The 15,504-nt window shown below is 45.2% G+C and overlaps 1 protein-coding gene across 4 annotated transcripts in view; it reads left to right on the top strand.

Annotated features, from left to right (window-relative positions):
- Positions 1-6,834: 6,834 nt before the first annotated feature.
- Positions 6,835-15,504, top strand: part of LOC119034451 (G patch domain-containing protein 2-like) — a 38,711-nt gene continuing 30,041 nt past the window's right edge. For 3 of the 4 annotated variants that reach the window (XR_005079568.1, XM_037125473.1, XM_037125476.1), the window contains exons 1-2: positions 6,836-7,197; positions 10,133-10,333. Coding sequence is in view for 3 of the 4 variants with exons in the window: in XM_037125473.1 (XP_036981368.1) it covers positions 10,200-10,333 (134 nt within the window). In the remaining variant the exon portion in view is untranslated. Of the gene's footprint in view, positions 7,198-10,132; positions 10,334-15,504 lie in introns of all 4 variants that reach the window. The other variant, XM_037125474.1, reaches the window with a different exon arrangement.

Here is a 15,504-nt window from a genome sequence, read left to right as displayed (position 1 = left end):
ACCTGGGGGATTAGCATACATTATACCTTTTACTGGATAAAGAGGAATGGGAACAAGACAATAGTTGGTGTCAGGTTTGTGTTCTTTTGTGTGAAAGAAAACAATGTGAAAACACTGAAAATAGAGCTGACAGAACAGGCCTCAGGATGCTGGCTCTGACCCCTTTGCTCAGAAGTAGATATAATTTATGAAATGCATTGTATACTGTGACTTGAGCACACGCCGGTCGCATGTATCAGCATTCAGTTTTGTCTTCGGTTCATGTGTGTGAATATCAATGCAGGCCTCCGAAGTCAAGCCAGGTCTATTAGAGAAACAGCTGTAACATTTACAGATTGTGATTGGGTTTATTTCTGCTGCAGAGAGCAGTCTCATGACATTTGGAGATGCACAGCAAAAGTCCTCAAGGACACATAATCTATGCATCTAACAGCTCAATCACTGGCCATCACAAACAGATCCAGATTTTTTTCATTTAGGGGACCTTGAATCAACTTCATCAAGTGTAATGGCTCCGGACGAAGCTATCACACGGGATATTTGTGCTTGGAATAACTGTGTGTCTCAGAATATTTGAGCTCTAACACAGTGAGTGATCTGTGTTTGTTTCTCTATCAGACATACAAACGCACACTTTTTTTTTTTTTTACCGCCTCCACAATTGGCTTATTTAGCCAGACTTAATGAATTCTGCCCATATGCCCTGAGCAGCTGCTATGTTGCCCCTTCCTCCCGCCCCCGCCGAGCTGCGAAGTGCCCATCCATGTAGAGACAACCTCTAGCTGTCTCTCTGGAGAAGGCTAAGCCTGCCACTCTTCTGCTGGCAGCCGGCCGATGCTGTCTGAGGTGGACTGCGGCCGGGGCCGAAGACTCAGATTAGGGCTCGGTGATCACGGGTTGCGGCCGGCCTCAAATGATTGGCCCGAGTGCCGGTGGATCAGAGAGGGGATTAGAGGAAGAGAGAGAGATCCAGAGACGCTGTTTGGCATGTGCTCGCATCCAGCTTCTCAAAGTGACCTCTCTCTTCCGCCTCATCCCGCCGCTCTCTCCTCCTTTATTCTCTCCATGTCTCTCAGTGTATACAGTACATCCTGATGCTGCAGCGAGGCTCACTGTGACCTCTCTCTGTCTGGGTGCAGTGAATTCAATCACGTCAATGCAGCTGTAATATATACATAGTGAAGAAGACAGTTGTGTTCTTGGAGAGCTCTTCGGTTATGGCGGTAGCTTTCACATGAACATGGTGTCACTGGGAGGTGAGCTGAGTGCGAGGCCATGTTGATGCTGCGTATATCAGATCAGGCGATACAGGCCTCACATGGGTTTAGGGTGTGATTTGTTTCCCCTTGACATTTTTCTATTAAAATAATGGAGCCATTACTGCTGTAAGAATCCACATTGCACCAGTGCATGCGTCTGTAATCCGATATTTCACTCAAAATGTTCCAGTAATGACACGATGTTTTAAAAATCCTTTGATTCAGTGGGACACATGCAACACACAACTCAGTTTATGTAGGAAAATAAGTTTTCTCGTGTGAACATATGCTGTTTGTTTTTTAAAAAGCAGCAGTTTGTTACCGAAAGACCCCACTGTAAAACCTCCAGGTCAGTATGGACCAGCTGAACACTGGGAGTTCTCAGGCCGTTGAGTTTAAATGGGTAATTTATCCATGTTTTTATTGGGTCCCTCGGTGGAAATGGCTTGTCATTTTTGTGGCAAAGAAAACAAGCACAAGGAAGTAATACAATTTTAATAAATGAAGAAAACGGATGAAGGCCCCATTAATGTCATGTTTTTTCCTGCTGCTCGTCGACAGGCTTGTCCTAATATATTTTGATATTGGGCGCTAATTGGAAGGATAGAATAGAGATAATATGCTTCCAGCTCTAGCTAATATACTGTGGTGTTGACAGAAGTTTATACATCTTATCTGGTCTCAATATCTGCCTTCCATATGGCCCAAAAGCAATATGCTGAGGTGTAATTAAAGAAAATGGGGAGATGTGGCGATAGCTGGGGCCCGATGCCGGGGCCCCGCAGACAGAGAGTGAGGGGTGAGGACAGACAAGCTAAAGCTCAAGGAATATTAGGACCGGTTCATTCCGCCAGGGGCCGCGTGCCTGTCACAGGTTCCCTGTTGTGACCTGGCCGTCACGTGCGTCAAAACCGACCGTGAGGGGATTATTAGCAAGTTTAAAGGCAAGAAAATAAAGACACCCCCCTTTTAAAGCCAGGCTGAGATCATGTTCTACACATTAATTTATAACATAACTATTTCTACTATATTCAAATGGATCTGGTGCCCTTTGAAACGAGCCTGAAAAGGCGGCGGCGGTATTGATTTGCCACAAAGACTCCATGATATTTCAAGTTTAAAGGAGAGATCCTCGCCACACAACTAAGGGAGTCAGATCAATATCATTTTTTGATCAAAAGGGGATTTGCTTTTGAAATAGCTAGATTAAACAGATGTTTTATTTTTTCCATTAGACACACTCCACCTTTAAAAGCCCGCAGGGGGTTGCGGGAGAGGCGGGAGCATTACACCACAAAAGAGATGCAATAAAAGGGGTATTTTTTAAGACCGAAAGTTTGACGGGTTGAAAAGTATTTTCAGTTTTGTCAGTGCTATTTTTCCCCTCTATTCTTTAGTTAATATTCTGTCGCTCCAAGTCCTTTTTTGTTTACCCCAGGTGGGCTCGGACATGAAATGGCCGGGATGGTGGCAGCTTGGAATGCCCCTGGGCATCTTACGGCCGTCATGTTGTCAAAGTACCCGGGAGGGGGAGTGAGAGGGCTGCAAGGTTTTTTTTTTTTTGTTTTTTTTTTTCAAGTATGAGATGGGTAAAAAAAGCTTCTGTTCTTTTTGTAACAGTCAGATAGGTTGAATTCATTATTATTATTTCCTGCTCTCCCCTTATATGTCTTTAGTGAAGTCGAGGTGTTGGACTGCGAGACGCGGGGGGTTTCGAACATGAAATACAGTCCAGCTCCACATTTGTCATGTATTTTATTATTTCCCTTCTTCACCTCTCAGTCCTGTACGCGAGGTCCTTCATTTTTCACATGACTGGTTTTCTTATCATTGCGGGCCCTCTCTGCTGGCCTATGAGTGACTTAAAGGCAATAAAACACAAAACATTCTGTAAAACACGGATGCCTCCCTGCTCGCGGAGGCCCTGCAATGCCTCTCCGGGAAATTATGATAATAACTCAGTGGCGGTTGGAGTGGCCAGGTCGCTTGCGCGGGGCTGGGGGCAATGGGATGGGGTTCACCAAGGTCCTCTGAGCAGGGACGGGTCAAGGTGGCTTGTTGGGCCTTCGCAAGCCACCCACCCACCCCCGTCATAAACTCTTTCCATCATGCTGGATGCCGTCCACAGCCAGGTATACAGCAGAACCTCTTTGTCTTGTAGCCGCTGGCGATAAAGCAAGGGCTGATGGGAGGAGAGTGGTTGTGTTGGCCCCCCGGCAGTGGCGGGGTCAGCCGAGGAGCTTATCATGGCCAGCAGAGGAAAACGCCTGAGTCAACACAACTCCACTGTTTGCCCTCTGAGGGTCGCAAACACACACTTCTGTCACTGTGCTTTGAACTTTTAATGTTTGTTCCTTTCGGGAGGGGAAAGCAGTAAGAGAACTCTGTCTAGTTTTTGGGTGTCTGAATTTGTTGCTGGGTGGAGGGAGGGGTGGGATGTAGGCCCACAACACCTCTTGAGCGTGTGAATGAGAAGGAGCGAGGACAGGAAGAGAGAGCGCGGGGCTCCACCACTGAGGTGCTGACAGAGGGGATCGAGGGGCTGAGATTGCACCTGTTCCGGCCCAGCACCCTCCCAGCAGGGCCTCGCCAGAGTCTCAGCCTTTCTCCTGGCATCTGTGATGGGGGCCGGGGCCAGTCCCACCTCCAGCGCTCGCTCCACCTCTTCTTCGCTCACAGGAGAGAGACGGGGGAACGCTGGAGGCTCCATCTGCCATGGGCTTGCTGCGGTCTCTGCGGCCCGCCTGGGGAAGGGGGTTGCTGGTCCTCCATGACTCTGCCACGGGGGTCTCACAGTGGTAGACCACGGCGCAGCACATCACACGTCACACACCAGCTGGCCAGGCTCTCTGCACTGTAAACAGAGACTAATGACCACACACCAAACACCACCTTGGTAGAGCGGGGGGGGGGTAATGTTGGTGGAAAGGTTTGGTTTGGTTTGGACAAAGACAAGCAGCATTCTGATTTGACTTTACAGGATCTGCTGCTGTAGGAAAAGATGTTCGAGCCCACGGACACGGAGCTCACAGTCACAGCGGGACATTGCTAAAACTACTCTATGGCTCTGAGTCCACCACACCACAGTCCAGCATGCTCGCAACATCACAGGCCTCCCAGTACTCTGCAAGCCCCCAGGCTCAAGCCGGTCCACCCGCTGAGTCCGTAAAGCTCTCATGTTGGCCTTACGTAGCCCTGAATTGTGGTATACAAAAAAGTGTGTCCATGAACATGAATCCTTTAGATTCAGTTTTATCTCCAGAAGCACCAACATCAAAAATTGATTTGAAAAGACAATATTAACGTCCTCAACACATGATCAAGCGTGTGCATCCATTACTGAAAGGGTGTGCTCTGACGCTTTTGGCTAAGCAGCTTTAAAATGGGAGTAAACAACGTCTCATCAAATCAGTTTGAGAAATTGCTGCATTTGTATGTATTTTTTTGCGTTTACTGCGCAAACATCTACTACAGCTGTTTAGGAGAATGCTGCAATCTGTCTCTCTGTGAGGAATCAGAAATAATTAATGGACTACAGAACTTCACCAGACTCTTTCCACTGGCATGGAGGTGAGAAGCTAGTGACTGAATTTACATTTTTGGGTGAACTCATCCTTTAATTCAATTTTGGAAGCTTTTGTCTTGAATGTGGCGTGATGCTGTACCATCACCATATAATACATTTAGCATCTGGCAGAGTGGCCTTGAGTTTTCTGTCTCCAGACTGAAGGACATCTGTGTCTCCATGTTTCCTGCCCCGTCTCATTCAGGATCTCCTTGCTGGTGCCTCCAAAGCTCCCTTTTCTCAAGAATCCTCCTTCTTAAATCAAATTATAATTAGCATCCCCCAACCAGATAATTTCATATACCTATGTCCTGCTATCTCATTTGACGTTTTTCGTCCTGATGTCCCCAACACATGCATTCATCGATATAAATATATATAGGGATATAAATAAATATACCAAATGCAGTATAGGAGTAATGTGACATTGAGTGTTATTCCCCAGTTAGGCAGAGAGAGGTAGGGAGGTCACTCGGCTACACTGAGCCACTGGCAGCCTGGGCCCCGCTGGTCCACTGGAGTGACTTGGCTTCATCTACAAACTCGCAATAAATATCTGGCCATCATTTATTTTAATTCACTCCTTTCTTGCTCAGATGGAATGGATTCTTAACCTTGTAGGACAAGGACACCCGCATGCTGCCTGCCTTGCCTTAGCTGCTAAATTATTCTTCATTCTTCAGGGGGAATAAAAAAAAAAAAAAAAAAGAGGGAGTCCGGCGTTGCTCAAACTGTCAGCTCCAATGAAAAGCATGCCTGAAAACGTTGTCACTGAACCCCTGGACATGGAAAAGAAGGGGAGTGGGCATTGAAAGACAGGGCGAGAGAAGTGAGGGAGAGAGAAAAAGGGGGGAAGGGGAGGATGGGGGGAAGTCGGCAGCCTCCAGAGTGATTTATTTGCCAAATCAGGACACAATGAGTCGATTATGAGTCCTCTAATAAGAGAGAGTGTTTGGGGACCCACTAATTGGGCATGATTGAGTTGCAGTCTGGGAGCCGGGCGAAAAGGGAACCTGGTCGGCGGCTGTCATGCAATCATCAGCTAATCAGAGCTTTGAAATTAAAACTGCGTGTTTAGGGTAGAGGACGGGATAATGGCAGGGACCTGCCTGAGCTCTGAGGCTGCCTGAGGAGGACGCTGGTAACGTGTGTGTGTGTGTGTGTGTGTGTGTGTGTGTGTGTGTGAGTGTGTTTGCCTCTGTTTATTTGTATGTGTTTATAAATACAGTATGTGTGTGTGCAGTGGATGAAGGAGATTACTGTATTCACTATGTGTGTGTGTGTTTGTGTGTGTCTATGTGTGTGTGTGTGTGTGTGTTAGGGGCCTCTTATCTCTGACTGTGGTCTGCGCTGGTCTTGATGAGGACAGTGAAGGAGCTGTAATCAGCCCAGCCCTTGTATTAAGGAGGGAGCATTCAGTGTAGTGCGTGTGTATGTGTGTGTGTGTATGTGTGTGTGTGTGTGTGTCTAGCTTTAAGTCTCCAGGTAAATGATGAAACCATATGTGTGATTTTATATAAATGTGGGCACAAAAACAAGAAATTGGATCACATGATCCAATATTATATAATATTTTGAAATTGTTTTGTTAAATAATTTGATATGCTTATGCTTTTGTCAACAGTAATATGCCTTTGTCCTTATACATGAGGTGCAAATAGCTGGAATAATTTAAACAGATATTTGAAGCTGAACTGAACTGTATATTGGTCGTTTTAGTTTAGTTAAAAAAGACCTAAAACAAAAATACAAAACACCTATTTAAAGAATAATGAGAAAAAAAAATGTTTCTACCCATTTACTCATGTTTTTGAAGTCCTATAGCTCTATACAAATTTGGGTTTAAAAATCTGTAAAAAGGAAAGACTTCAGACCTGCATCTACAAACATGTTTTAGCCCTCAGTGTGACCAGTTGTGTTTCTGTGTCGTCACTAGGGGGCAGTGTTTATCTGCAATGCATCGCGAGAGCACACAGACGGGGCTAATTGATGTCAGGTGCTTTCTGTGGCTACGTGGGTAGAAACTGCAGGCTGCAGGTTAAAAAAAAGCAGGATATTACAGCAAGAATACAACACAGTTATAGCGTCTGTGTTCGAGGTACGATGAAAACATCACTTTTACAAGACAGTATGTCATTATTTTTGCAACTTTATTTGCGGGGTATTTAACATACCGGACTTCCTGCACACATCTCGAGGCCACTTTGATGCGGTAAATGCTGCGTTTGCTTTTGGCTGATCTGCGTCACAGCATAGTTTTCACGGAAGATGCGTTTATTTATTTATTTAAATTTTTTTAAAGTTTAGATACATTTTTGGAAATGATAAATAGGTCTGTCCTGTGAGACTGAAGTCCTAACGTTCAAAAAGGAGGTGAGTACCAGTCTTGTAGAAGATAACACAACAACAAAACAAGCCATATGTATAAAAAAAACTCCAATCAGGTAACTTATGCTACACTCCCGACGCCCCCCCCCCCCCTTTTTTTTTGTTTTCTGCCCTAAACATCATTCTCATTCATTCTGAACATTCAAGTTTTAAATGTGTTTGCTATAGCTTTAAAAATAATTCACCATAATATTTCTACAAATTAAAATACTGTGGACATTTACAGCCTTCTCAATAGTGAGATAAAGGGTTGTTGATGTAGGTCGGTCGGTAGTTTTAGATTTAGGATTTTAAGCCTGATATTTAAGGGAAAATGTAGAGAAAAACAAGTATTCAATGATAAATGAGATTTCAGTTTTAATGTTTAATATTACAGAAAACAAGCTGGTGAACTGCATGTGGGCAGGACTTTTTGATTTCATGCTGAATGTTCTTTAAACCACATTAAGTGTCTGTAATTAGTCCACTATTGTTATTGTAATGGTACCAGAAAATATTGAGTCATATTTATTATATTTCATTATTAAAAAAAAAGTTGTTTATAAATGTTGCTGCTATAGATTAACCTATGTATATCAATTGATATCAGATTCTCAGTGGAAGATATTCATACAGTAATGAATACATTTTTACATCTGTTGTCCATAACCCTTATATTCAAATTAAGGAATCCTTCAGACAGTTCACATGACACATGTCTGGCCCTGGATGTGTTTCAGTGACAACATTTTTTTTGAGAATAATATATAAATTTTCAGCATTTCATTTCATTTCTCTGAGCTTTCCTATTTCCTGCCTCTGTCTCCAAATTAACCACCAAACAAACCAACACACACACGGTATTTCTTTCAATCCTCCTAAGGCCTTGTCTAATTGTGAATGCGTCTTACATCTAAAAAGGGCCTCACTATAAAAATCTGAAGTGGGTTTAGGCATAAATGGGATTAATTCCCAAAGAATGTCCTTTGCTCTTCCTCCCATAATTTCATTTGCAGGGTCCACAGGATGAATAGCCAAGCAGGCAGTGATGTGGAACTGGAGGACAGGCCTTGCGGGGCCTGTGCTGCTACACCGCAGCCTTCAGGTTATGTTACCTTGATAATGTCACAGCTGCAGGAACCACACCGCCCACCGTACAGGACACAGGAAATCCAATTATCCGCCTTCTAATGTGTGGGAATTTTACGCTCTCATTTCTTAGACTTTGGCTCTAGCTGTGCCTGAGGGCAAACCTACCTGAGGAAGATTCCAGGGATTGTTATTTATTTCTTTACTTACCAGGAAAAACGTCCATTGGCTTTTTCACTGAAATCAATGTTATATAAGAAAGTTTCTAGTGGAGTGGAAAAGAAAATTTCTTGACAAAACCCGTTGACTTCGGTTGAAAAATCATTTTGTTTAACTTAATGACCCATTTTTGTGTGCTTGTTATTTAAATCTGATATCAGTATCATGCATACAATAACTTGACCACACACAGCTACACACAGAACAGGAGCGACCCTGATCCGTCCTGGAGTCAACCAGGTCTTTGTGATCGCTGTACATGGGAGCAGGTCCCCCACCTGCCCAGGACCCCCGACTGTTTTTTGATTTAATTAAAAGGAAGAGAGTGCATCAATTTTGAGCGCGTGGCGGGGAGATGACAGTACACAAATTGAAAGTAAGCATCTCAGTGGAGCAGGGAGGGGGCCGGTCCATCATTAACACGGGAGACAATTCTGTGTGCAATGTAACAAGATTAGAAACATTATTATCATTCCACCGCTAGACATAAAGCCCTGCCATGGGGGGGGGGGGGGGCTCAAGAAAGGCTCTTTACTCAGGACAGACAGGCTTGAAAAAGCATGGTCGTCATGATATTGAGCCGAATCACATACCTGCATTGTTTTTTTTTAATTCTGTCTGTGAAAATATGTGGCTCATCCCTTAGGGAGGTTTCATATTTTCAGATACTTTACCCCACACACTGCAGTGATTATGTATCTGAGAAGTGATTATATATCCCCCTCCCTGCTGAACCTCCAGCACGGATCCAGTGATGGGCTTTGCTTTTGGTCCGATCCAAAGGAATGTGAATGGGCTCCGAGTTCGAGGAGGAGCCCTATTAATGAACAGTAAAGACAGATGAGTCTCTCTCTTGCCAAGCAGGTTGCCTCAATTGGATTAGCAAAGCTGAGATTGGGATGGATAGCTGTCTATGTGCCAAGTGGCCATTAGCCCAGCCAATATGCCAATATGACGGTACACAAAAACAGGCTCAGGATTCCCCCTTAGTGATCGAGGCACTGAGGATTTCTAAAGCATTAAAACTGTACACTGATGAGTGTTTATCAGCTGTGATAATAGAAAGGATCATTTGTTGATTTAAAAGCTGACTTCTTTAATCACAATTGGCACCTGAGCTGGTTTCCCGTATTGCCTTTTATTGTCCAGGAAAATACAAATATCAGTACGTGGTGGAAGTGATCTGTCAATGGCTGTCACACTGTACTTTATGAATGAAAAGCTGCCCATTTCCTGGCACGTATCAGAGTGAGTTGCCATGTCTCTAAGCTGATGTCATGTCCTCCGCCCGCCGATGATGGGCACCGTGGATGTCAGTGGACACCAGGGGCCCTTCTCCAACCAACTATACAAATGGGCATGAGTGTGAAGAGCTGGGGAAATGTTATCAATCACCTCAGCGTCCCGGCGGAGGAGCTGCTGGCGTTTGTGTAGAGAGTCCCACTCATACTGATCCATATAAAAGGCTGTGTGATGTATTAGAGCAGATGAGCGGGGGCCGGCTCTGACACATGACTGACAGCTCATTTGACAGCCCCAGGAAAGTGTGCAGGGAAGTTTCAATCTAATCTAATGCTGCTGAAGGAATGAAATTGTGGTGCGAGATTATGTTTTCATGTTACGTCCCCTTTAGGACAACACGGGCAGAATGGGATGAATATGATGTGGCCAACCCCCCAACCCTGGTCAAGGAGATACCTATGGAGCCAGACGACTCTCAGACGAGACCTCCTGACCTGTGTCTCTCCCCCTCAGTCCGCCTCAGTCCAGGGAATCAGGTTTCTGGAGAAAAAAAAAACAACAAGAAACTGAAACCTGCCTCAAAGCCATATCTGTGGGTAAACAAAAACATTTTTGTGTCATGCATTATCAATCAGCTGTCTCGTGGGGCTTTCCAAACAGGTAATCTCTGTCATTCAATCGCTCCACCGCACGAGCTGGGTCCTCCTGAAATGGGATAGCCACAAAACAGACATTAATATTAAGTGCAAGGGAGATCGGCTTCGCTCTGACTGCTCTCCTTTTTTCATGAGTGCACAGTATCTGGGTACCTGCGTCTCGAAATCAATATTCCTTATTCGCCATTTTCTTATACTAAAAGTCCTATTTATTGAGACAACATTAAAGCAGCCCCCGTTGACTTGTGAAAATATTTCCACATGCCACGCTCAGAGGTCACAGAGGTCACAGGACATTTCTTAATTACACCAGAAATGTAAAATTATTTTACCAGAAAACTATTTAAGCCCAGGAGACTCAAACCTCCCAATGCGTGCTCCCACAATGATCAATCATAGAGGGCTAATTAGCCATTTTACAGCTATTAAAAAAAAAGACACTCAGCCCTTTTCATTATGCCCCATCTATTTTCCCACTCTTATGGCCTTTTCTCTTTTTTCCAACTTTTGAAAGTTATTAGAAACTTCTGCCACCACTGAGGAATAAAGCATCAGTTTTCCATATTAGACACGCCAGGCTTTCTTCCCCTCCGTCCTGTGCGTTTTATTCTCAGAATGAGGTCAGCAGTTGGCCCGTGAGCATTGAGTGTCAGCTGCTGTTTTTCCATTGAAGTAGACTGTACTCGGGTGTTTAGCTCTGACAGGACTGACGTTGGCCTCTTAGCAGCCCGGTTACCACAGAACCCGATCCCGCACGATCAAGCGGCCGTGTCTGCCCAGTCTAAACTCACCTTTCCCCAAACACACAAATATCTCCTTCCTCTGCTTCCTGTGGTGTGCCTCTCCTCTCCTTTTACCTCTCACCTCTCCATCCGCCTCCACACTCCGGCTTTTCTGTGTAGCGGTGTCCACGTTTCCCTGCTAATACCACGGAAGCCCCCGCGAACGTTTCGCATTGTCTAAGTGATCATTAAAATTTATGGCGAGCTGACTTCATCCAGCTTGCTAGGCCACTCTGGCATAAGTCATAATTATGTGATGACACTGTAAGACGGGAGCGTCCACGCTGGCCCCGTCTCCGAGGCAAGTTAAATGATATAATTAGCCCAGTAAGAGGTGAAAGCTCCAGGTTGGATAAGTTATTAAATGTTTGGATGAACCTGAGCTCCATTTCCCTAACTATTCGCTGTCTTCCTCTCACTCCCGCACCCTCCCTCCTTCCTCCAATAGCCCATTAGCAGTTATGTGATACTATATGCTGATGGGGCAGTGGACAGAGAAAGTGGGTAAATTAAGCCTGACCACTGCTTGTGTTATGGACTGCTCTTATAAGGTGCCGCTGAAGGACATGGCAAGACTCAAGAGAACAGCACATTACTGAGGGACTTCGACAGACCTGATGGCACAGAAATGTGAGCTTAGCTGAGTTTGTGAACTTGGAAAAAAATGTCACTCTGACCTTCCTTATGATCCGAGGCACCGCGTTATGTTGATTGCATTCATTAAGAAGTCATCTATGTCCTGTAGCTTGCTGTTTCCACCCCACTGAGGTGTGGGAAGCGATACTGTACGACAAACACAGGTCAGAAGGGCAAACTTGTCAGATTTAACCCATCAGATTGCTCAATTTGTCCCCAGTTAAGCTGTAATGGAAGGCAGTGCACTGAAGTTGACAGCGTGCCTACCGCTGGGCCCTTGAGCCTTGGTGTGTGCGCCGTTGTGTGTGCGAGTGTGTGTGTGTCGCGCTCCACCAGAGGGTCTCACCAAGCATGACTGTGTGTTATTCACACTGACGAGTTCCACTGTTCACTGTCACCTCTCATTGTGAGGGGAAATAAGCCTGTGGAGAGGTCTGCGGACAGAGGAGGGTGGAGGACAGAGAGGAGGCTGCAGGCAGCCCCCCCACCAACCGTCAACCGACTAGTTTCTCATTCAAAAAAACCCCCAAAGATTATTATTCTTAGATATCAGTCCACCTATTCACTGAACAGATAGATATTCAGATGCAGTCTGGTTATGTTTTCTGACGCATTCTTCCAGACAGTGGCGGAGGCCTGGCTGTGTGGTTGTGTGTGTGTGTATGTGTGTGGCCTTGTTTGGGGAGGGGGTGGGTGTTATGGTGTTTGATTTGTTGTGAAGACTCGAGCAGCAGGACTCAGCAGAGTCCAGGTTGGCCCAGCAGGCCCGCCGAGAGTGACACTTCCTCTCTCTGTCTCGTCCTGCCGAGAGCCCTGACAGCAGGGACCTGGTGCTGAGCCGCGTCCACGTTCATCATCACCAGAACCAACCACCCACAGCGGGCGGAGGTGTGGGGGGGTACTCGGTTATCTGTGTCACCCCACTGTCTCTCCCCCCCCCCCCCCCCCCCCCCCCTCACCTCCATCCCCCTCCTCCTGCTCTGTCTTTGGCCCCTCTCCAGAGAGACCAAACAGCCGCTCTCTCTCTCGGCTCCCTGATTGTTTTTGTTCCTGCGAGCAGACAAATAGAGTTTGGACTCTTACAAAAGAAAATGCCGCAGCTCATCTGATCTTACTGCCCTAAGGAGTGGCCTGGCCTGAAGGGCTAGTGATTGGAAAATTACAGTGCTGCTCCAGCCATATTGCTAGGGAGTCTCGGCCAGACTTGTCTTTTTTTTTTGCTATTTGTGTGAAAGGCCATCAGGTGAATGGGCAATTGTGAACATTTACAACGCATCCATCAATACTTTGAAGTGATTGGCCAGTAGCGGCGGTGTTTTAAATCTGGAACATTGGTATGGTAATCCTAATTTGTGTAATTTCTAGGGATACACCATGTGGATAACAGATAAATACCTGCTTCTCATGGCCAATACCCTAAAGTTAACCGGTAAGTTGACATTTACGATATTTTAAAACAAATGGATAAACTATAGTTTATGCACGCCTGAGTGGATGAAAGCCTAAAATGTAGTGATTCACTATTTCACAACTCTAATATGATTTGTTGTGTTAGAACTTTCAGAACCTTTTTTGGAACATATATTGCTAATCGTGTTCCCTTCCTCTGAAACTGTAAAAAAACCTCCACACCAACCACATGTTTTGCTCTCTTGTCCATGCTGTTTATAATTCCAATATATATCATCATCCATCCCCAGTAACTTCTTCGACTGATTGTATCCTCTACATGTGGATTTAGAGCAAACTAGAATGGGACTCAAGGTGGTCCCCTTAATCCACACAAACGGCACCACTCATATAGATACATGCCGCCTAGATATGTATTTCACTCATTTTACAAGTCTGAATGATGCTAGTTTTTGTCTCTGCACAAAAATAAACAAAATAAAAACTGCTAAATACTAAAATTAAATTCATCCTCATCGAACTGGTCAGCAAAATTCAGTGCGGAGCTGCAGTCATAGATTTGGTCTTTGGGTAAAAATACCTGTTCCAGAGTGTTGTTGAATCCGCCTGTCCCTGCTGCACAAGTGGCTCTCTGATAAGTGATTACAATTGGGGCGGGAAAGGAGGAGTAAAACAAGGGCCTTGTCAGCACAGACCCTCCAGATTTGAGGTCAATTTCGCCCCGATTGCATGTATTTTTGTGTTTGTGAGGGGAGGGAGAGAGACGGACTGGGAGTTTACTGTCGCCTCATTGAAGCCATCATCAGCACTTGACGAGCTGAGGCTGAAGCCTGTCAGTTTCATCCTTTTGTTTTTCCCCTCTAGCCTGCCTGTCTTTTATTCTTCCCCTCCTCCCTCCCCTTTCCCCCTTTTTCTCCCCCTCATCCCTATCTCTGCTCCTCTTCCACCCCTTGGCCCTGGCCCTCTGCCTGCTCTTTCGCTCACCCCCCATGTTCGCAAATCACTTCTTCCCGTGTCAGCAGGTAAATTGTTTTGTCCTCCCATTCCCTGCTTTCATTACCTTGTGTAAATTAAGCGATATGTCGTCCACCGGTGCGCGCCAGAGCACTCACTGCGCCAACGCCAAAATCATGAGATTTGGCATAATAAATGAAGACAAACTGGCAGTAGCAGTGCTCCTCTCCGCGCGGGCTCGCCTTCATTATTCGCTTAACTTGCCGGAGAAAATGACTTAACCCTGACCTGTGTATTTCGTCCCATATTCACTCCAGATAAAAGCCTTTTTACAGCGCACAACAATTTATATTCCAGCAAAGAGGCTGCTTTTCTCTGTCAGTTTTCCAATCTCAGCTCCTGAACACACGTCATTAAACTTGTCTTGCCTTCCTGTATTTGTCCATCAGTCCTTCTTTTTACATAAAATCTGGCAGCATTATTCTGGGATTTGATGGCACCCACTCATTTTTTCCCCTTGGAATGTTTGATTGGAAGAAATATAGCTGGGCCGGGGCTGTCTCCTCTCCTCTGTGGAATCATGCACTTGATGAAATAGTGTTCCCCCAGCAAGAATAATAAAAACAGACTTGTGCATTACAGGGGGCTCTCAATCTGCCAGCTGGGCTGAGCTGAGCGAAAAAAAAGCCACCCTGCTCCTGACAGATTTTTATAGTTATCCCAGCCGATAAATGGAAACGGGTGACCAGGCCTGGGGAAGGCCACTCTGTAGCAGCGTGTTGGCTGCAGGGCTGGACAGTAGTGTGAAGTGTGGTGTGAGTATTAAAGGGCTGAGTCCAAAGAGACAGGGGTGCTGTTACCACCTCCTTTCCTATTGTTTACAGGGAAAACCTGAGAGAAATTGTGGCTACTCGTAAAACAGAAATTCAAACAGCCATGTTAGTAATCTGTTAGTAATTCTTTGCTTCTGTAGCAATAAAGAGGAAACCTTAAGTCCTGTGTCCTGTGTCACACTGTGGTCTAGCTCCATTGAGAATGAACTATACAAGATGAAAAGGGTGATTGCAACTGTCCTTAGGGTGATGGGTGTTCACTTTCCAATTTGATAGTGTCAGCATTACTATAATATCAAGCTCACTTCAATGTAAAAGGTCACAGGCACTTTGCATAAAGTCTTTCTTTCAATGTTACTGGAGCACAGCCTGGAGTTAGTTAGTTTTGGTTCGGTGTCGCACGAGATGGAAGTTGTTCTTGCTTGTCGTAAAGCTACATATGGTACATTGTAAACACAGTTATTGCAAACTTATTTATTGCATTAAGGCAGA

Source organism: Acanthopagrus latus, chromosome 16 (assembly GCF_904848185.1).
Source record: "Acanthopagrus latus isolate v.2019 chromosome 16, fAcaLat1.1, whole genome shotgun sequence".
NCBI lineage: Eukaryota > Metazoa > Chordata > Actinopteri > Spariformes > Sparidae > Acanthopagrus > Acanthopagrus latus.
The sequence above is the reverse complement of the archived record's forward strand: the minus strand, read 5'-3'. Positions and strand labels throughout refer to the sequence as shown.